Below are 23258 nucleotides of genomic sequence, written 5' to 3'. Positions count from 1 at the left end.
ATCAATACAATAAGAAGAAAAAGAAAGATAGGGAGGCAAACACTCCTCACAAAAATCTTTTTGGTTGGCATTATAACTCTTTTCCTCATCAACAATGAAAGAGTTGGGGGCTTCGGAAGCATGAATAGGAAAAGGATTCCTAAGCGGTTCTTTGAGAAAAGAAGGGAGGAACATAGGATAGTAGGGGATATGGTTAAACCTTTGGGAGAAAGGTGTATGAGAATGGGGAAAAGGGGTAGCTACTCCCTCACCACAAGGTCTCACATCACTAATGAGGGCATGGAAATCAATCATGGAATCCTCAAATGAAGAACCCTCACGATCTACATCTCCCTCAAGCTCAAAAACTCCAAATGATTCAACCTCAACCTCCTCTTCACCATCTTGAACAACATCTCCCATACCTTTCTCAAGGCCTACCATCTCAAAATCAGGAGTGAATGGGGGCAAATTTCTCTCAAACTCATCTCTTTCTAATGAAGCCTTATCAATGAACTCACTCATAAGGTTATGGGCTACCGTTTGAAACTCAAGAAATATTTGTGCCATAATCTCACTTGAGTCCAAATCATCATGGATAGACGAGTCAAAAGCTTGCTCATTGGAATCATCTAGGGAACTATGGGGCACACCTTTAGAATTCATGCAAAAATCGGATGCAATATGAGAAAGAACATGCACTTCATCATCATTAGAATGTACCTCATTACATTGAGCTATAGAGGGAGGGGAGTTGAAATCATGCATTACATGGTCACTATGGGGAGCATCAAGCACATCATGGGAATTCATATTAGACAAATCATGACAATTAGCATCATCATTAAAAGCATGAGAATCCCGAACATAAGTCTCGTGATTGGCCCTCTCCCAATCATAATTATCCCTAGCTAACCATGAATAGAAATCCCAAGCTTTATCCGAAGACATAGTTTCAAGATCACCATTTAGCATATTATCAACCACTCTTCTAAAATGCTCATTTAATCCCAAATTAATGATTTCACAATAATCACCCTTGGTAAAACCCTTAACACCATCCAAGAAATCCTCAAGTCTATTAAAATACACCCAAAACGGTTCATTATCAAATTGAGGAATAGAAATACAAGCCATCTTTCAACAACAAAAACAAAACAAAGAGAACAAAAATAAATCAAAGGAAAAATATATACAATGGACTAGTCTCAATAAGATAACACAACGGTAATGGAAGCCGTTCCCCGGCAACGGCGCCAAATTTGACAAGGTATTAATCGCGTCGTCAAACGACTACACCTAGATCAAATACAATTTATACAACCTAAACAAACCTAATACGAGTATAAGGCAAGCATAGGGGTCGAACCACAGAGAACGGTTAAACACCACCAAATGTTATCGACAATTAAGCTAGTCCGGAATAGGAGATAAATAAACTAAAGTCTAAAGATGCTAAAACAAGAAATAAAACATTAAGGGAAATGGTTTAGGTATAGCATTCACTTGAACATAAACAAAAGCATAGAAGTTGAATTAATTATGAACTAAACATGCTCAAATATCGAAATAAAGGATCCAATCTAGCCGCCTTCCGGGGTCAATTGGCTTCTCCTAACATAGCCTCTATGTTTCCACATTAGAACCATATACTAGGAGGTACTATTAAATAACAATCGATAACAATGAACCTTAACTAAGTCAACTTCCGTTCCTTGTTAGCAAAGATTCACCTTTAATCAACTAACAACATGCATTTTGCAAGTAGATTAAAGAATATCAAGCACATAAAGACTTTAATCACAAATAAATCAACTCTAAACCTAGAACATGCTCAAGATCCAACTACACCACAACCATCCCCTCAATGGGGAAATTACTCACTAATCATGATAATAACAAGATTAATCAACAAATAATCAAGAATCAACATGATCAACAAGCAATGAAGGAAAATCAAAATAAGCAAATAAAACTAAGTACAAAAACAAAGAAAGAGAGTAAGAGGTTGCTCATTAATTGAAGATGAAGATTTGCAAAGATTCAATCAAGCTCCTTCTTCAATATCCAAGTTCATCAATGGAAAAACCCTTACTTTCTCTCTCTAAACTACTCTAATTCTAATCTAAACCTAGAGAGAGAAGCTCTCCTAAAACTAAATTAGAGAGTAGAATCAAAAATATTGGTGATTGATAAGTTCCCCTAATTACCCTAGAAAATGGGTATAAATACTAAGGTAAGAAAATAAGAAAAATAAATAAAGAAAATAAAAGAAAATAAAAAGAAAAATAAAAGAGAAAGGAAAAAGGAAATAAAAAGAAAAAGAAAAGAAAACAATAAAAACCCAAAACCCCCCAAATCCCATCAGACCCACGACCTTCATCATCTTTCTCCTTTTGCGGCTGCTCTAATTCAATCACCAACCATCAAGCATCATCAACCATCATCTTCACCGTCCATCATCAATCTTCATCAGCAATCATCACTTAATCGCCACCGTTCGATTAATGGAAGAAATCGCAGCCGCTCAAATTCATTAATCCGTACAATCTCACACGCGAAACTCGGAGCGGCCGCTCATACTCATCGGAGCGTCCGCTCTGATCTTCTGCCTCAAATTGGTGAAATTGAACCAAGAATGGAGCGGCCGCTTCAGAGGAGTGAGCGTCCGCTCTGAAGGGTATTGCAAATTGAATGATTGGAGGAGCGAAATGCGATTTGTTGGCTGCTACTGTTGCGGTTCTTGGTGAGTGAGAACGGTGGCGCAGCTGGTGAATTGTGGTTGGTGGTGGCTGGGAATTGCAGGGAAGAGGTGCGGGCTGCTCTGATTTTGGTGGTGTTGCTGTTGTTGTAATTAGGTGGATGTGGTTGAGATGGGTTTGCTGTGGTGAGTTGCGGTGGTGACTGCTGGTTGCTGGTGGTCGAATGGAAGCAGAGGTGGTGAGGGAGTGAGTGGTGGTTGGAGATGCTGGGGGTTTGCTGCTGTTGCTGTTGTTGGTGGTTGTTGTTGATGGCTGGTGGTTTTGGCAGTTGGAGGTTGGAGCAGGGGAGATGGTGAATTGAGGGAAGTTTGGTGTTTTGGTGTGGTGTAGGATAAGGAAAGGTGTGGTGTAGGATAAGAGTGCAGCAGGGGCTTGATGTTGAAAGCTTGTGAATTGTGCTCGTTTGGCATTTGACTCAACTTGGGACCCGAACGCGAATATGACTTTGAAACTCGGAACACACTTGAGCTTTGAACCTTAATACGATTGCAAACCTACACACAAAGAAAACCGAGGAGAGGATCGGGACATAAAATAAAATAAATAAAATAGAAATAAATAAAATAAAATAGGAAAATAAGAGGCATAAAACTAAACTAATAAAAATAAAACAAAAACTAAACAAACAAATAAAGTAAAATAAAATACGGAAATAAACTAAAGCTAATAAAATAAAGAAAATAAACTAAAACACTTTAAAATTACCAAAATAAACTAGAAACTTTATTAAAGAGAAAACAAGAGAATAAAAGGAAAATAAGGGAAAATAAACACGGAAAAGACTCTAAAACTACTCCTTAGGAGTGACATAAACGTCACTCATCATAAAACGATATTTTATTCCAAATAAAAATCTATTAAAAAATAATTAATTATTAAATCTAATAATATTAGAATTAAAAGGAACTTTCTAGAAACTTCTAGAAAACTATAATTAATCCTAATAATTTTAGGAATAATAATTAATATTGGGCCCTCCTCTAGATCATTGGGCCGTATTTAAAATAATTAACCAGGCCCAGCTTAGTATTTTGGCCATAATTTCCTCAATATTCATCGGAATCGATCTTATAATATATCGTTGGAAAGATCTCTTCGAGCCCCATCCAACTACACTATTATTGGACCTTAATTATGGACCAAACTAAACTGGTTTGGCTATTTTCAAATAAATAAAGTCATTTTCAAAAACAGAGAGAAAAGAATTGAATTAAAACTAAACCGCAACACTCGACTTCCAAACCACTTTCACCTCATTCGATAATGGTTCGACGTGAAAGGCATTCATCACCGGGTTTGGTTTTGGGGAGACACAATTTGGTGTCTACACAAGGTATTTATCATGGCACTCCACTTCCTTCATCTTCAAAATTTCCAAAATCTCTTCCTTTTGCTCAGCTCTAACACCTTTACTAAAGAACATATCCGATTTCTCATAATTAATTTTCTGACCGGATGCTGCTTCGTACTGGTTGAGAATATCAACAATGTGTGAGCATTCCTTTCGGTTTTCCCTAGTAAAGAGGAGACTGAAATTTGCAAAAAGAAGATGGGAGATTTCCGAACCTTTCCGGCTAGCTTTCGCACCATGAATCTCACCCCTTGCAGCCTTATTATGAATCGTATGAGAAAAGACATCAACTACAATAACGAACAAATAAGGAGAAAGGGGGTCACCTTGACGTAAACCTCTAGTGGGAGTCACCGCACCACAAACATCACCATTGATAAAAAAAAGAGTATTTAATCGAAGAGACAAGCGTCATTATCAAATTTACCCATCTTCCATCAAATCCCATCTTCAAAAGCAGTTGCCGTAGAAAGCCCCATTCGACCCTATCATACGCCTTACTCATGTCTAACTTCATGGCAATGTGTCCTTTTCGCCCCTTACTTCTCTTCTTCATAGTATGAAATAACTCCAAAGCAATCAAAGCATTATTAGTAATTAACCTCATGGGAACAAAAGCACTCTGATTTTCGAAGATAATTTCACTCAGCACATCTTTTAGCCGTAAAGCTAGGCATTTTGAAACAAGCTTAGCTTATAGACAACATTGTAGAGATTAATTATAGGTCGAAACTCAACAGCACATCTTTTGGAATAAGAGCCATATTTGTTTTATTAACATTCTCCGGGAAAGAGTCACCATTCAAAATCCCCGTTACAAAATTAGCTATATCATTACCAACAATATGCCAGAAACGTTGATAAAAAATAGCATGCATACCATCCGGGTCAGGAGCCTTGTTTGGGTGCATTTGTTTTAGAGCCAGGTGGATATCTTCTTTCGTGAAAGGTCTCATGAGCATGTCATTCATTGAAATAGAAATTGAGGTTGGCACATTTTGAAGAACCTGATCAAAGTCTAAGTTAGTGGGATTTGAGGAAGTAAAGATGTCCTCAAAATAACCACTTATGATAGCTGCAATATCTTCTTCTTCTGTTCTCCACACGCCCCCATCATCTAATAAGCCACTGATAGTGTTCTTTCTTTGACGTTGCGAAGCTTTATGATGGAAGCAAGTTGTGTTTCTGTCACCTCCACAACTCGAGACCTTAAATGCCAATAAGCTTCATATTTTTCTTGTAGCTCATCAAGGCGTTGCTCAAGTTCATTACATTCAACTATCATCGGAGATTGGTCGCCCCTTAGTTTCTTTCAAAGCGATCTCGGTTTCAGCAATTTGCTTCCCTAATTTATTGCAATGTTCATCACTCCATCTTGTTAAACTTCTCCCCACCACAGCCACTCTTCCAATGACATTCAACCCCATTGAACCCTCTCATGCTTCTTTAATCACCTCTTCACAACTCTCATCAATCAACCAATGAACAGTTGAAAATTTATTATTTTCTTTTCTTTTTTATAAAAAAAACGGGTTTTAGTAAAATGTGGACAACACATACGCCTTTTATAAAGAATTTGATTAATGATAAAAAAATAAAATAAATGAAATTGTTAGTATAGAGAGAATATATGTAGAATATATGGATTGATTGACAATTTAAATGTAGAATATATGGATTGATTGACAATTTAAATGTCAAAGAATTTTCTTTTCTCCCCTTGTATATAGTTTTTTTTGTAATAATAATTTAATAAATAATTAAATGCCCAAAATGTCCCAAATCAATAATGTTCAATGAAATTTGTGTAAAGATATTTAGGTAATTGTTTATATCAAAGACGATTTTTGATGTCAAAGAGAATCATTGATATTATCTTCCATAAGAGAACAAAGTTTTAGTATAAGTAGCCAATAAAGTAATTTCTTTCTTCTACATCTTAAAATCTTAATTCTCCCTATATTTTTTCTTAAACAAATTTAAAAAAAAAAACTTACAATTTTTAATATGGAAAAGACTATAATTTTTTCTTTGCTTCTAGTCTTAGTGTTGTTTTGTATCCATCCAGGTGAGTGAAACCAATCTTTTGTTTTTTTTTTTCTTAATACTCGTATAGTTTCTCCGTTCGTTTTTACTTGACCCACTTTGACTTTTACACCATTTATCACTCCTTCTTTGTCCGTTTTTTGTGAATAATATATAAGAAAAAACATATTCATGTGGGATCTTTTTGAATTCGTCTCAATAAGTACTATCATAATTTATAACTTTTATAATTTTAACTTATGAAGAATTAAAGTTATTAATTGTTAAAGTTTTGCGTTAAAAAGCGTGATAAAAGAAACAGATCAAGTAAAAAAGAATAAAGACAGTATGAATTGTTTGAGTGTACAAGAATGTGTTTAATGTGCTTTAATTTTGCTTTTTTATACATAAGTACAATTAGTTGTTTGGCTTTATAAATTAAAAATTCATGAAAAACAAAAGTATGATAACCAAAGCCTATACTAAAAGTTTTTGCACATCAGACAAGATTATTCTCATATTTATTTTTTATTATATATTTTGTCAAAATGAAAAGGGTAAAATTGAGAATCTGTTTTTTTTTTAATTATTATTATTGTTAGGTAGGAGTAATGTGACAAATCTTGCTAGAGTTCGAAAATGTTTGACAAATTAATGTTATTTCATCATAATTAATATTATTTAACTCCTTGTAATTTGTTGTTTTATAGAAAGTGCTAGTAGCATTGAAATTGGAGCTACTATGCTCGGGAAAAACGGGGTCGGTAGCTCTAGAGTTTCTCCCCTGGGGCAATGCCAACCCACAAACCCGTGTCCCGATGATTCTTGCAGTGGAGGTTGTCAGTGTTCCAATGATTACCGTGCCTGTTGTTGTCCGTGACTAATAAATAACTTATCTTAACCATAAGACAACATTTTTCTTACGGTGGTGTTTTGAAGCCAGGGTGCTATTGTAGTTACTTATAGTACCTAGTGCTGTCAAATTTCAAATCGAAACCGTTTAACTGCCCGAAACCGACCGATCCAAATGAGAACCGAACCGATTAAAAACCGATTTTTTTGAAACCGAAAACCGACCCGAACCGTATTTTAGTAAACCCGAAACCGAATCGACCCGAATAATGTTAAACCGTATAAGAACCGAACCCGTTAACAAGCCGAACCAAATATAAACCAAACTGAAAGAAAACCGAACCGAAAAAGAACCGAACCGTATCTAACCCGAAACCGGTTCCAACCCGAAACCATTTAAACTGGCAAAAAAACCGCTTACACCGAACCGTTAGCAAACTGCTACCCGTTTGCACCGAACCATTTAAAAACCAAACTGTTTGTAAACCGAACTGGTTATAAACCGAACCGTTTATGAACCAAACCGCTTTTAAATCGAACCGTTTACAAACTTTTTTATATAATTAAATGGATTTTTTTTTTTGACGGGAATATAATTAAATGGATTAAATATTAGAAATCTTAGAATATTTTTTTTAAAATAGCAAGGCAAATCATTCATTAAGGATAATCAGTGTTTACAAACAAGAGCAAAACAAGCAGGCTCAGGCCCTGCCTCAAACTATTAGCAACACTACTGCCTCTAGTCATGGATATAAATTATTAATAAGAAGCATATAATAACCTAATTGTAAACACAATAATACATTAATACACTAACTCTTATAATCTACTTCGTAATAAACTAGTAAGATCAGTATGACTAAACTTGAAACAGAACATAATATGTATTTATAAAATCAATGAGAATTTGTTTAGAATATGATGCCTAAATAGTAAATATGAAATGATTCGCGACTTTATATAAAACTTGTGAACACAAAAGGTTAGCAAGTACTATCAAATTTCAAACCAAAATCATTTAACTGCCCGAATCCAAACAACTCGATAAACAATTTATTTTTTGAAACCGAAAACCGACCCGAACCGTAATTTAGTAAACTTGAAATGGAACCGATATGAATAACGTTAAAGTGGTTAAACCATCGAAGAACCGAATCAGTTATAAACTGAACCGAAAAAGAAACGAACCAGTTAAAAACTGAATCGAAAAAGAACCGAACCAGTTATAAACTGAACCAAAAAAGAACCGAACTATTTCTAACCCGAAACCGTTTCCAACCCGAAACTGTTTGAACCGGGATAAAAACCGTTTACACCGCACCGTTAACAAACCGCAACCCGTCTGCACCGAACCGTTTACTACCCGAACTGTTTACAATCCGAACCGAATTAAAACCGCTTAAGAATAAATCGAAACCGAATCGAACCGATAACTATTTAAACCGAACCAAAACTGACCCGTGAGACAATTAAACCGATTCCAAACCGACCCGATTGAAGACCAAACCGATTTCAAACCGAACTGAAACCGAACTGTCAAACCGTTTTGACAGTGCTAATAGTACCATAACCTTCAATAATAAACACGTACTTTATTCTTATGTTCATTATATTGAAATGATTCACTTTCTCTATATATTTTATAATTGATTTATTTGTTATTTTATTATTCTACGCATATATATAATATACATAATGCATTGGTATAAATGGTAAACTTGGTACAATTAACCCTCTTGAATACATATTAAGAAAAATATCCAAACTTAATTAATAAATTAACTAATTTTATTTGATTAAAAGACACAAAATCATATTATTTGTCAATGGCCATTAAAAAGTTCTTACAACATTCCATCATCATTTAGAAATAACTAGTTTAACTTGCCCCACGTTGTGCTTGCTCGTTGTTGCTAATTGGGAAAGGTTGTTGGTTGATTTTCTGGTTCAAATCTGTAGGCATGAGCTGCAAATGAATAAAATATATTATATTATAATCTAAAGTATCAAGAACGAGTATTTTTTGTGAGAATTATACCACGAAAATAAATAAAACTATAGAAATATCAATAATTAAAGGTCCAGGGTATAGGTTCGCTAATAATTAATACCTCGAGATAAAACACAACGATTAATAATCATTATTGCGAATAATCAGATTAACACGCTCTTGCATTTATTAATCATATAATTAGAACTAAGAGGCTCTCATCACATTTACCAGATTTAAAACTTTTATTGAAAATAGCCTTTAATATTGAAATTATATATGCCCAATTCATAAAATAAATATTTCTATACTATTGCAATCAAACTAAATCTTCTCGATTCATAATCCACTTGTATAGAATTAAAACAATTTAATAGGAAATAAGTGCAACATCAACAATTAACAATAATAATTTATACTTTCATATTAATCATGGATTTCAAAACCCTAGAATTAAACTAGTGGTGCATAATTCAATCACACACTTTTAAAAAAATCGGGTGTACAATAACCATTGTACATCTGTAACACCCTATATTTTCAAACCACTATTTTATGTGCATTTCAACCTATTAAACCTAATTTCTAATTTTAAATTTCTGAATTGAAATGTTCATTTAGTTATCAAAATCCTTATTTTGATTTAAGGGTTATCCCAAGCTTTTGAAATCCTAATATTTTGACAAAATGATTGAAAGTTATTATTTAAAAGGTTTTATATTTTAGTTTCAATCATTTTAATTATATTTGACATGTCTGAATTGATATTAGCCTTAAAGGGTGATTCCTTAAGCTTAAGCGTCAATTTAGTAAGTGTTACTAATTTTAATGTAATTTTAATCTTTAACCTATCGCGATTGATACGGGTCATCATGGGTGATTCCTTGACTGAAGTGCGATTTGATAGGTATAAAATGATTCTATGAATTTAAAGACGTTTTACATTCAATCGTATCAATATCGATAAAATAAAGTTGTATTGGGTGATTCCATCAACTCATTTGTCAAATTGATATTATTTATAAACTATTCTTTTATTTTATATTTATAAACCTCATTATAATGCCCTTTTATTATCTAGGTCATTATAGATGAATAATATTATTGGTTTCACTTTTCTTATTTCTTTTATGTCGCTTTTCTGTGAATAAGAACTTTATATATTTTTGTGTCGTGATTTAAATTATTGCTTTTGTAATTATTATTGATATTATTATTTAGTTTCAATAATGAAAATTATTATATCGTTTTAAAATGCGTTTTCAACTCGTCTCTTGTTGCATTCCTTTCCTAGTCGATTTGGTTTCGGGCTAACTAAAATTTGTTTATGGGTCGGGTTTTCCCTTAACATTTTCATGACTAAATAGATTAAGATAGACTTGTTTATTATAGCTTCCTTAATTCCATTCTTAATCCTAAATTAACCATTCAATCAAAGCCCAGAAGAAGAGCCTTGAACCGATGTATTATGAGGCTTGTTTGTGAATTTGAGCCAATTTTAGGCTGATTTACACAGCAGCTTTGAGGGACTAGTGGCTGATCATTTTATCCTAAGTAGCCTCCTCTAATCAATGGTAATAACATCTAATTATGGCTGCCCAACTCCTCCTCTTCTCCTTCTTCTTTTATGTACAAAACAAGGCTATCTTTCATCAGTTTTCTTCACCAAAAAAACGCAGCACATCTCTTCCTCTTCCCTTCTATTATTCGTTGGTTTCAAAGGCAAATAAAGGGGGACATCAAAGCCTAATATGCTGCTTAAATCTTCTCCAATTCGTGCCCAAATTCCTCCTCTTTCGAAGTGTCAAAATTGAAGATGAACTTTGAGGGTTTTCAAGGGGCTGCTTGTGCGTGGGTTTAAGGGCTGAATTCGTGGCTTTCCTCACCTCTTTCTAGTCTATAATTTGGTCATGTTTCAAGAGGTAACTAGCCTTTCTTCCCTCAGATTGGAAATGCTAGGTTTTAGGGTTAGATTATATGATTGAATTCATGTTAGGGTTAGGGTTAGTTTCAATTTTCGTATGTAGTGATTACGTCAGTTTTTCGGATGGATTTTGCCTTGTTTTTAGTGTTAAAAACATGAACTTCATGCCTAGATTTGTTTACTATCAATACCTAATTGTTTTATGATGTTTTTGATGTGTTAATGACCTTGTATGTGATGATCATTGCTGCTGTCCATGCTCTTCTAGAAGACGTGTAGTACCTGCAGTTTATGAGCATGTTTATCTTCTTTTCTAAGGTCAAATGATGGTGTGTATCCTTGACTATCTTGTTAGGATTATGTAGGTATTTTAACCATGTTTAAATTGTATATTTTAAGCAAGTAATAGCCTTATAGTTGAGCATGACTTTCGAAATCTCTGACTGTACTTGCAGCATGAATGGCGAGAGGTTGAGGGCTCTTATACTGATTTGTTTCCTGTGATTTTTGCCTAAATTCACTTAGTATCATGTTAGGGATAATAAGGTATAAGTTCCATGTGTTAAACTTTGATTTTGAGCATGTTTTGGACTTGTTATTGAGCATGTGAAACTAAAATCCGCGACTGAAGTTACAGCATGTTATGCGTGCATTTGAAGTCATAAATCTGATTATATTGGTTGATTTTCTTACCCAAAATAAATTAGTATCATGTTAGGATATCACCTAATTAATTTGGCATGATTCTAAGCAAGTTTGATTTGTTTTAATGGTCCAAAACTAAGAATATGAGCTGCTTCCATCCATTGCAAAAGGTGTGTGATTAGAGAGTTTTTATGATATGTTTTGCCTAATATATAATCCCAAATTTATGGTTGACATGACCTACTATGTTTTAGGGGTGTGTACTTTAATGGGCTAAGCTTAGTTTCATGATTAAGGTGGGTCTTTGGGGTGATTTGTGTGGATGGTGCTGCTATAATTAAACTAGGGGCTGTGTGTTTGTGATTTTATTTAAGCATGTTAAGTCATGAATTTTGAGTCCAAATTGAGTTTATATGTTGCCTATTGAGTATGTGTATGTACCCTAATTTTTATTTCGCATTTGAAGCATGTTTGGTTGGGTTTTTATGATGATTGTCGGGGTTACATGTTGCTGCCTGTTTTGGTTGTTTTATGAAATTCTAGTTTGGATTTTTGGTTTTATAAAATGAATTTATGGAATTTTTATTATAACTATTATATGTTAGTTGAATTATATTTTAAATAAATGATGTGTGAATTTTTGAGTATTATAAACCCCTAAAGTAAAATACTTTGATGTGTATTTTAATATGTGTGAGTTGTAATTGTATTGTTGACGTCGTAATGCTTTAGAGAAGAATAACACTGTCTTTAGCATTACTTCGCCAAGAGTTGTGAATGCACTTAATTATTGAACTCCGATAATTAATTATATTCCCAAACTCAGATGATACCTTTTGTGATTTATTATGTTGAAGTGTGTTTTGAAATGGAGTTTCAATTGAATTTAAGAAATATGATTTTCTTATGCAGTTTGAATTGAGTGTAAGACCATTTGGGCTTCTCTGCAGATTTTTGAGTGAAATATATTATATTAAGTATTTTAAGTGATTTTTGAATTGTGTGTGGGGCCATAGTCGGTTGTGAGGCCGAGTTGCTTCCTGATGGTTAATGAACATGTTAACTACCTGGATTGCGAGTTTTAGGTAGCTCAACCTGGGTTAATTGTTGTCGTCCGGGGGTGTGTAAGACCTTATAGGTATCTACCCATAACCGGGAGTTGGCCAATCTTAGACACGGTCTCTACGAGATGACCGGGGGTTCGTCCTGACAAACCTTAGGAAGTGGATTGTGGGGCCACTAGCGTTCCCTCCATGCCAGTTCTAGTGTTTTGAATGTTTTGAGTTTGAAATGTTGACACTATAAAATTATTACTTATTTTGAAGCTTATATAAATTATGAATGAAATTAAGTGTTTTAATATCAATATCTTATTTTAAGTTTATTGCGAAATATTTTATAGTTTTATGGTTTGATGGTTTTAAGTGATTTTATTTGAGTTTACAAGTTGTTTGTGATTGTGGTTTCTTTCTATTAATTTAAGTCTGGAATCTTCTATTGGAGAACTGCTAGTTGCTCCCCACTGATTGTGGAACGTTGTTGTAATTTGCAGGTTCATCTATTTGTTTATTTGATCTATGTGACGATTGGTTGGGAATTGAGAGTTTAGAAACCAACCTTTGGGCTTGTAAGCCTTTGTTGTTAGTTGATTGTTTAAGTACTTTGAAATTGGTTTTAGTTTGATTTCAATTTGGCCGATAAGGGTTGTTCTGCCTTTGCTTTTGAATGTAATTGATTTGTCTAAGTTTATGTTCTTTTGTTTATTTCTATTTCATCACTTAGTTTGCGCTTAGGTTAAAACAACTTATTTTGGATGTTTGAATGACTTAAAATTTAACTTTTAGACCTAGGTAAAACTTGACTTTGCCAATTGAAGTTAAGTAGCGTAGATAATTTTTATTTGTATTGGGTTACTTTTATGCATATTAGGGTAACTTTTATCTATTTTAGGGATAACTTTTGATCACTTTAGGCTATCTTTATAATAGATGTTATAACACCCCGTTCTTTTAGAACTGGAAGCGTTAGCGAAATTACGCCTGAATGTAATTAAATTACCTTTACAAAACTTTTCTTGTTGTCTATTTATATAAAAATTGTATTATGTTTAAAGTTACCCAAAAAAAGGCAAAAAGTTACCCTAAAATTAGCTAAAAGTTACCCTTATATTGTTCGATGTACACTAATATTAGTGTAAACCGGGTGTATACAAAAGTTTTTCTAATTAAATCTAGACTAATCAAGACAGTTAAATTAAGCATAATTAAAACAATAACTAATAACATAATACTAAAACAAACACCAAGAATAACACGTGTCACTTCGTGATGCTTTTTTTTTTCCTTCAAAACTCCCCTTTCCCTTTTTAGCAGAAATCATTTATTTTTGGTATACTTGGATAATACAACTATAATAATATATTATTCCTAATCGTATATATTATCTTTATGATAACTCTATTTCTTTTTATTTCGTATTCTATTTACATAAAATAATTACACAAGATTTTGAGACCTTTTAATTAAGAAAGAATAAACTGCTATAATTTAAAAGGTTGAAATATGATGGAGAATATAAAATAATGGGGGCCAAAAGTACAATATTAACATTTAAATTACCATTATATAATTGTACAATAGTGGGGTTCAATAGAAAAAAGAAACATTTCTATTTCTGGTGTTGATTTGAATTTTTATGAAATAATAATAATTGAGTGAGTTTTCTGTCAAATATTTCTGAAATAATTTTACCAACTTCTATATAACATTTTTTTTCCTTTAAAAAATCTATTACATCGATCATTTTTGACATATGTGAAGTTATCATTAAAAAAAAATAAAATAAAAAAATCTTGCCAATAAAATATGTGATGTCAGCTGTAAGTTTTTTTAAAAAAAAAATTATTACTTGGCTTAATTTTGGAAGTACGTTGTATAATATATGTATTTATTTTGAGACTAGATTAATTCATTTATAAAAAGCCATAAGATATCTTGTAGACACCTGATTGTGTCTCCCCAAAAACCAAACCCAGTGATGAATATCTTTCATGTTATTGATATCGGGTAAGGTGAAATGTGAAAGAGTCTCGTAAATCTCTCTGTTTTTAATAAAAATACTTCTTTCTATTTTTGAAAATATTTCTTTTCATACCCTGTTTATGAAAATGTCCAGTCCAGTTTAGTTTGGTCCATGATATGGGTCCAATAATATTGTAGTTGGATAGGGTTTGAAAAGAAATTTTCATCGATATATTATAAGCTCAATTCCGATGAATAATGAGGAAGTTATGACCAAAATACTAAATTGGGCCCAAAATGAATTTATATGACCCAATGATCAAGTGGGGGGCTCATTAATTATCATTCCTAAAGTTATTATTAGGAATTACTTTAATTTTCTAGATTAATCTAAAAGGTTATTTTAAATTCTAATAAAGTTAGGATTAATAATTATACTTTTATATTATTTAGAAAAGATGAAGAATTCAATTTGAAATAAAACAAGTGTTTTAAAAGATAAAACTGATTTTAATTTAGATGATTAGGGAGTCTAATTACCTAATTATATTAGGAAAAGGACTCCGTACAGGATTTTTATCCTAAACAAGCCATCGCGTTGCGGAGAGCCTATCGCGCTGCGATAGGGTCTGTTTTACTTCGAGTCAAATTCTGATTATTTTTTAATCGTTTTCGGATGTTTTTCTCTATAAATAGGGGCGTTATTTCCCTGTTTTCAAGGACCAACAATCATATTCTATTCTCTTCTCTCTTAAAGCTAGAAGCTTGATCTTTCTCCCTCTTTCTAAGCTTTCCCTTTTCAAATACAATACCGCATTCACGAGTCTTAGACGCCCCTAACCAAGGTCGAAGTTGCCTTTGCCCTAGACGTGAAAGGTTGATACTTCTGAGGGTTTGGTCCCAAATCTCTATTTCAATTATTTAAATTAATTGTTTGATTTAATATTTTCCTTGAAATTACTAACGTGTGTATTGTTTTGATAGAAAGAGATATGAGGCAACAAAGTAAGTAATTTTATTGTTTTATTTTGTAGAAAGCGTGCTTAGATTATTTCAATTCCTGATTTCATGTTAGAATGGTATTTATTGCTTTCTAGTATCATGTTTAGGTTGCTTCTTTTTTTCTTCTACCATGTAAGTGTCATGTTAGGGCTAGAGATTTGAATTTTAATGTTTAGTGACATGCTAGGATTTATTATTAATCTTGTTAGTATCATGCCAGGATCTTGCTAATATTATTATGCTTTGAGATTGAATATTATCATGATGATGATTTGTTGTGTCAATATTATTATGTTGCTTGATATTATTGTTATTGCTTGGTCACGCCTCTCTTGTAGGTTTAAAGGGAATTTGTACTTGAAATCACGCTTAATAAGATAATTAATAATTTTATTTAGGCTAATGTGATTTTAATTCAAATGATCGCCAATAATAGATTTGTTTGTGCATTAATATTCAACCAACATAGATTAAACAGGTTTAGGGTTAATATATTGATTGTATGTTAGTCAGAAAGCGCACATGAATATGAGAAGAATAAAGTAGAGGCCTATTTTTAGGGCAGGTTCAATCTCTTTTAGGTTGGATTTGTACCTTCATCCCCGAATATCCAGTCATGGTTCCAGACCACTATGGAGTTAGCGATCTCATGGATCGTGAAGGGTGTAACCTTTACCCTGTGAACGGTTTACAAGTTCCTAAAACTTGTTGGCGACTCTTTTGCTCTAGCTTCCTTCCCTTTAGACGCCACCATACTTAAGTGTATGATCATAGTGGGGCTCAAGTGTGGGATGCTTGAAATATTCCCTACACATCTACATTGTATAGTTTTATTGGGAATAACATGAATCATTTATATATAATGTAATGTACACTTTATTTTAAATATTTTCAACACAACTAATCAAATATAATTTTTTTCCCCAATTGTAGTTTTATCAAATTTTGCCTTATTATTTCATCTTTCTTATATGCATTGTATTTGTTTATTCCACATGAGTTGCCTCATTTTTATATTATATTACAAATAAATTATGAAAAAAATTTAATTTTTATTGTTATCACCAAGCACTAATCTAGTTATGAAACTAATATGAAATCAATATATTTAACAAAAGAAAAATAAAGGTATTTATAAAACTAAAAGCATTGAAAACCCCAACGTTATGAAGTTGAAAGACAATTAAAGCTAATCTAATTTCATATCATTTAACTAATAAATAAAGCTGGTCTCACAGCCAGGCTACAAGACAACAACACTTGGCATTCTAGTTTTATTTTTGCCAAGTGTCTCGCCACATAGGGGGCTAATAGGTATTATCGTAACACATACATATGATGCTAAGAGTGGATTTGGACCCGACCTAGATCCGTGGATCCAGATCCGTTTCTCACGGATCCGGGTCTTCAAAATTTGGACCAGTTTGATCCGGGTCTGATTAGGATTCTGCTGTAAAAAAATGGATCTGGATTCGGGTCTGGCTCCTAGACCCAGATTCGTTTACCCGTTTTTTAATTTTCCAATTAAAAAAAAATTAAAATTGTTGGTTTTTTTATTAAAAATGTTGATAATGTTAGTAGTGATAAAGATTAGCCTTTTCAAGAGATGAATTTTGGATGTTCATATCGGATACATCATCGTTGTTTTTTCACTTGCTCATTTGTAACATCGTACTTTTTGCGTTGTTTATATTTTTTATTTCAGAATACAAGTGTATGAGGTGGTTACTTTGTGTTTTTAGATTAATTGTATAACTATAATTTAGGTTGAACTTAATAACCCCCGACAGAAGTTTGAAATGCATTTTTTGACCCAAACATTACATTTATTGCAAAAAAATTAGGCAAAATATATTGGACCCGTTTTGGACTCGGATCCAGACTCGGATCTCCATTTTCCAGACACGAAGGATCCAGGTCGGATCTGGAACCTTAATACAAAAACGGATCTGGATCCGGGTCCAGATCCGACCCGTTGCCATCCCTAATGCCAAGTAAGCGATTTTTTGATACATTAAATTTTTAAGACAAAAATATTGTATAGAGTTTTATTATCGATATACTTCTAATATTTCATATATACAAAATAAATCATAGTTTTAAATAAATATCTTATACCAGATTTTATTTCCATCATAAAATTCATTTTAAAAAGTTCTTCAAAATAAGGTTAATTTATAATATATTTAATTTATTTAAAAAATTAATGGTGAATTAGTAAAATTAAGTTTCAATCAATAAAAATAATTTTAGTTCGGTAAAAATACTTTTTGTTCAATAAAATAATTTAAGTTCAATAAAAATAATTTCAAGTCAATAATATTATAGATATCTATCAACAAACAAAACTACAAAAATTACACTATTATATGATATCGTAACTCTAAATATCTTGCATCATAAAAAAGGATTATAAGACTATATTTCATATTCAAGCCAAAAGTTTATCCTAAAGTTTTTATCATCTGTTTAGGCATCGCTCAAGCACAAAACTAGTAACTAATATATAAAGCTAAACTTTTAACCAGATCATGAGACAAGGCGTTCCAACATTTTGCTAAGTGTCGTAGGCAATAATTATTTATTATTATGACACATCACATATGATTTATTTGGATATATTTCTGTAAAATAAAAAAGTTAAATAAGTTTGGAGAGAATTTAAGGATACAAAGAAAAGGTAAAATTGGCCGCAACACCCTGAAGTATGGGTTAGGTGCACTGAGCATCCTGAACTATTCATAGTAGCCAAAACACCACCAATAGGTTTTAAAGAGAGAATTATTGGGGTGTTACATTCTCTCTCCCAATAACCGAGCTAAATAGTTATTGGTTGGGTTCACTCTAACGTTAAGTTGTTATAAAATATTGTGGATGCTCATTATATTTATAAATGGATTTTCGAAACATTTTAGATTTAGGATTTTAAGAGTTCTCCAAGAAAACCTTAGCTTATGTACATTATATATATCTCCATTTAGATGTATGAAGTAGATCTATTCTTTCTAAAAAAAAAAAAATTAATTATGGATCAGAAGTCCAAGGAAATATGGATAAAATAAAATTCACATTGTACATTGTTTTGCATTATGAGTCTAATAATTATTTGCATATATTAGGCTTAGACATTGCATAATTCATCACATGTATTTGTTTAATACTTTACCATTATATCAATTTTGCTTTATCCATTATTTAGCTTACATATCATGTTACATTATCTACGATTGTTTTCATTTTAGAACTTTATTATCTAAATTAATATGCACACCAAACATAATACGAATAATTTGCAAGTTTTTATGAAAGCTTATAAGAGGAAATTTAAACACCATTGGGCTAATGGTTGCACAAGTATACATTGTTGCTCTATTAGCATGTTATGAATCATACATGAAGAGTTATTAATGAAGAACTAATACATGGCGGATTTATATGAATAGCCCTGCAAAGTTTATATGTATCACAATATTTGATGATTTTATCACACTCTTGAATAGTATTTATGACCAGGGCCGTTTCAGAAATTTCGGTGGCCCGGGGCGAAGACATAAATTGGGGCCCTAATTCACATATAGTATTTTAAAATAAAATAAAAATTGGGTGGGCAAAAAAATACATGTTTTATTACGCATAATAATCTTTAAAAACATCAAATTTCCTATAGATAAAACATTGAAATCAACATCCGAAACGTTCATATAAAAATATTTCTACGAGCCTTTCTAGAAGCAAAGTCACTAATAATAGTTTTTACATTGATATGTTCTAACATATTTTTTTTCTATACATAAAGTAGCTAGACCATTCAACCTTTCTTGTGACATTGAAGATCTCAAGTAGGTTTTTAGTAATTTTAACTTTGAAAAACCTCTTTCAGCAGATGCAACTGTCACCGGTATAATTAAAAGGATTCGATAGGCAATAGAAACATTTGGATAACAATTTGCAGCTTTGACAAACTCAAGGATTTCAAATGCTGACATCAAATCATTTGGCAAAGTCATTTGTAACACTTTCAATTCAGAAAAAAGATCATCTACATCAACATCCGAAAATTATTATGAGTAAAGGTAGTCATAAAACTTGTGCAAGATTTTCTTAAATTGTCATTATCCAATGATTTCAACCTATTTGAATCAAATAAAAAACCAAAAATGTTATCAAACACCTCCAATTGCTCAAATCTATTTTTTTAAAGAAGCTATTGCAATATCAACAACCACCAAAAAATAATTGACTTTAAAAGATTCCTCGGGTGATTGTATTTCCTCATCATTATCGTCATTCTCATTCTCATCAAATTGTCTTTTTCTAGTGATGTGACGCTTTGTTGGAAATGTTGGCTCTATATCCATATCAAGTGCAAGGATTTTGGCAGTATTCAAACTAGATTCAAACCCTTCAATTCTATATTTCTCAAAATATGTGATCATACCTTGCACTTCGTTCATTATAGCTCCAATACTCATGGATTTAGATTGCAACTTTTTACTCACAATGTTAACAGCAAATAAAATGTCATACCAAATTACCATGCCAAGTAAAAATTCAAAACTTGCAAGATAATTAGCCAAACTTTCGGCTTCACTTTTTGTTTTAGCAATATTAGCGTCATCACCACTAGAATTATACAATTCCAACAAAGCTTATCTAATTTGAGGAGATTGAAACCTTATAGCTTTAACACTCTTAATCCGACTCTCCCATCTAGTATTGCACAAAGATTTGACAGTGAAACTCGGGACATTGTCAACTAAAATCTTCCACCTTTTAGTAGAATATGCAAATAATGTGTATATACGTTGTACAATTCCAAAAAAAGAAATAGCTTTAACACAAGAATATGCCATATCAGAAAGAGTGAGATTAAGACTATGACAAGCACATGGCATATATAAAGCCCTTGGATTAATATCAAGCAATCTCTTTTGAACCCCTTGGTGTTTCCCTTTCATATTAGAGCCATTGTCATAACCTTGCCCCCTCACATCATCAATATCCAAATCAAGGGACTTACATACATCTAACAATACATTTAAAAGTCCCAAACCAGAAGTATCATCTACTTTTAAGAATTCTAAAAAAAATTCTTCTATCTTGATTTTATCACTTGATACATTCACACATCTTACTATCAAAGTCATTTGTTCTTGATGGCTCACATCAGGGGTACAATCAAGGATCATAGAAAAATATTTTGACTCTTTTATTATTTTTATTATTGAAGTCCAAACACCATGAGATAAAAGAGAAATAAACTTATTTTGAATTTGAGGACCAAGGTAATGTTTGTGAATTTCTTGGCTTTGAATTCGTCTAACATGATCTTGCATTACCAAATCAAATTCAGCTATCATTTCAATTAAACCTAAAAAATTACCATTACTATCATTATAAAGTTTTAGCTAGACATTTCACAACAGAAACTATTCGAATTAACACTTGCCTCCAACGCTCTTTTTCCTTTGAAATTGACTCTTGCAAGTCTTTATCAATGCCTTTATTCATTTCTAATCTCACTCTTGTTTCATACCAAGTGATCATATTAGTCATATGCTCAAAACTATTCTCATGTAATTTGAGTTTCTCACCAAGATGTTTCCAATCATTCACACCATCACTTGCTAAAAAAGTTTTGTTATTTTGAGATGTGAACAATTTACAACAAAAACAGTATACTTTATCAGCTAATTTTGAGTAAACCAACCATTTTCTATCAAAAGTCTCACCATTACTCAACTTCTTAGTATAATAGGCATATGAAAAATGCCTTAATTTGTTATCAATTGGAAACACAAGGTTCAAATCTCTAATAGGTCCTTTTTCTATCAAAATATCCCTTCCTTTAATGTCAAGATTACCCCAATTTTTAGGATCATAAATATCTAAAGGAGGGACTACTTGATCATTGCCAACATCATTAACATCAGATGTATTTGGTACATTCGTTGGTTCATTCATATTAGTCGCATCCTCATTAGGCTCATTTGCCTCATTATCATGATTTTTATTATTTATATTCTCATTAAATTGTTCATGATTTTCATCTTCACCCAATTCATTAGAAGACTCTTCTACTTGTACTACTTTAGTAAAAAATTTGTCAATGGCACCCTTTTGAGATTCTATTAACTCTTCTGTCCGTTTTCTTTTTTTCCTCTTATCATTACCATATAAATATTTTCTAGGCAACATTCTTTCAAACAAAACCAATAATAAACTAATAAGTATAGAATAGAACAAAAACACCTGATTATTGAATCAATTGAACAAAAGACTTAGTACGCTCAATTTGCACTCCAAACAAATGTCATTTCAAGTAATCAAATCTGAAAAATACAAAACAATTGAAACAAAAAAAATTAGTAAAATTAACTAAATAAAAATAAAAATTACATAATTACATTATGATTTAGGAATGAAAAAGTACAAAATTAAAAAGTTAGATAAGAAATAACCTTAGCATACTACTCCGTAGCATTCTGATGAATGATGAACTCGTAGCTCTCGTCGAGCTAGTCAAAGCAATTAGCACAATTAAACAACCAATTCAACCAGACAACTACCAATAAATGACTTAGATATTTTTCCCCCAAGTTTATAATTCTTGATTGAAAGAAATTGTACAGATGAAAACTTAATAGAAAGAAAAGATTTAGATGAATAAAGTAGAGTTTACAAAGAGAATTATATATAATTAGATAAATTTCCATTAAAAATTGAAGGATAAAATTATCGTTTATCATAATTATGTAGAGAAGGGATAAAATTGAATTGAGATACATATTGAAAAATAAATTTATCGAAAAAAGGGGATAGAATTGAATTTATGGCAGTTTTTTTTGGGTTAATCAAATTCACCGAGGAAAGTGAATATTTTGGGAGAAAAATTAGGAAGGAAGAAGGTTAAACATCGAAAAATATGGCTATTGAATTTATGAAATTCAATGTTTTGCTTATACAATTATACGCTTCTTCCTTTTTTTTTTAATACATAATTATTTTGGGGCCTTTGCATTAAACTGAAGTTGGGCTTTTGGTTCGGGGGCCCAGGGCGGTCGCCCCACCTGCCCTGCCTTTGCTACGACCCTGTTTATGACTAATTATTGACATCTCAACCTAAAGTTTGAGCATGTGGGAGTAGAAGTTAGTAAGATTATTGAAATCTCAAATCAATTTGAAATTTCTACAGAATAACAACAAGATATTTATGTGGAGAGGATGTTATCCTTATGATCCATAAGAGCCATAAACAAATTTAGGATCACGTGTTGCCATCGAATTATTATTAACAAACTTTTGATGAAATATTGATCATTAAATTAGTTTTATAGTACATGATAAGACCTCCGAAAGAAGGCATAAGTTTAATGTTTGAAAAAAACTTCAAACAAAGATTTCGATGATAAAGATGAAAACACGTGTACTATTATCATAAATATGGTGAAATGAAGATGCCTCACTTGTTCACGAGAAGATTTGAAGATTCAAGTTCAATTTGGGAGGATCTATTATCAAGAAATGGACAGAATTCTGCTACATGTGAGTAGTTACCCAACCATATTGGATTCATTTCACTAGAAGATCTCATCATATGTATTCATCAGGGGCAGAACTACGCGTTGCACTATTTTTCCCTTAACCATGGTTTTGTCTCACATTGTATTTTCTTGGTAAGGTTTTTAATGAGGCAATATCATGG

General features: G+C 32.1%; 1 protein-coding gene across 1 annotated transcript; it reads right to left on the bottom strand.

Annotated features, from left to right (window-relative positions):
• Positions 1 to 4811: 4811 nt before the first annotated feature.
• Positions 4812 to 21909, bottom strand: LOC145575483 (uncharacterized). Its single transcript, XM_081633349.1, has 6 exons — positions 20999 to 21909; positions 20791 to 20961; positions 20412 to 20568; positions 19944 to 20048; positions 19367 to 19604; positions 4812 to 5277 (listed from the first exon to the last, which is right to left on the bottom strand). The coding sequence occupies exons 1-6, from the start codon at positions 21749 to 21751 to the stop codon at positions 4812 to 4814; spliced, it is 1890 nt and encodes a 629-aa protein (XP_081489475.1). The 5' UTR covers positions 21752 to 21909.
• Positions 21910 to 23258: the final 1349 nt, after the last annotated feature.

Source organism: Chenopodium album, chromosome 13, assembly GCF_948465745.1.
Source record: "Chenopodium album chromosome 13, dcCheAlbu1.1, whole genome shotgun sequence".
Taxonomy (NCBI): Eukaryota; Viridiplantae; Streptophyta; class Magnoliopsida; order Caryophyllales; family Amaranthaceae; genus Chenopodium; species Chenopodium album.
The sequence above is the reverse complement of the archived record's forward strand: the minus strand, read 5'-3'. Positions and strand labels throughout refer to the sequence as shown.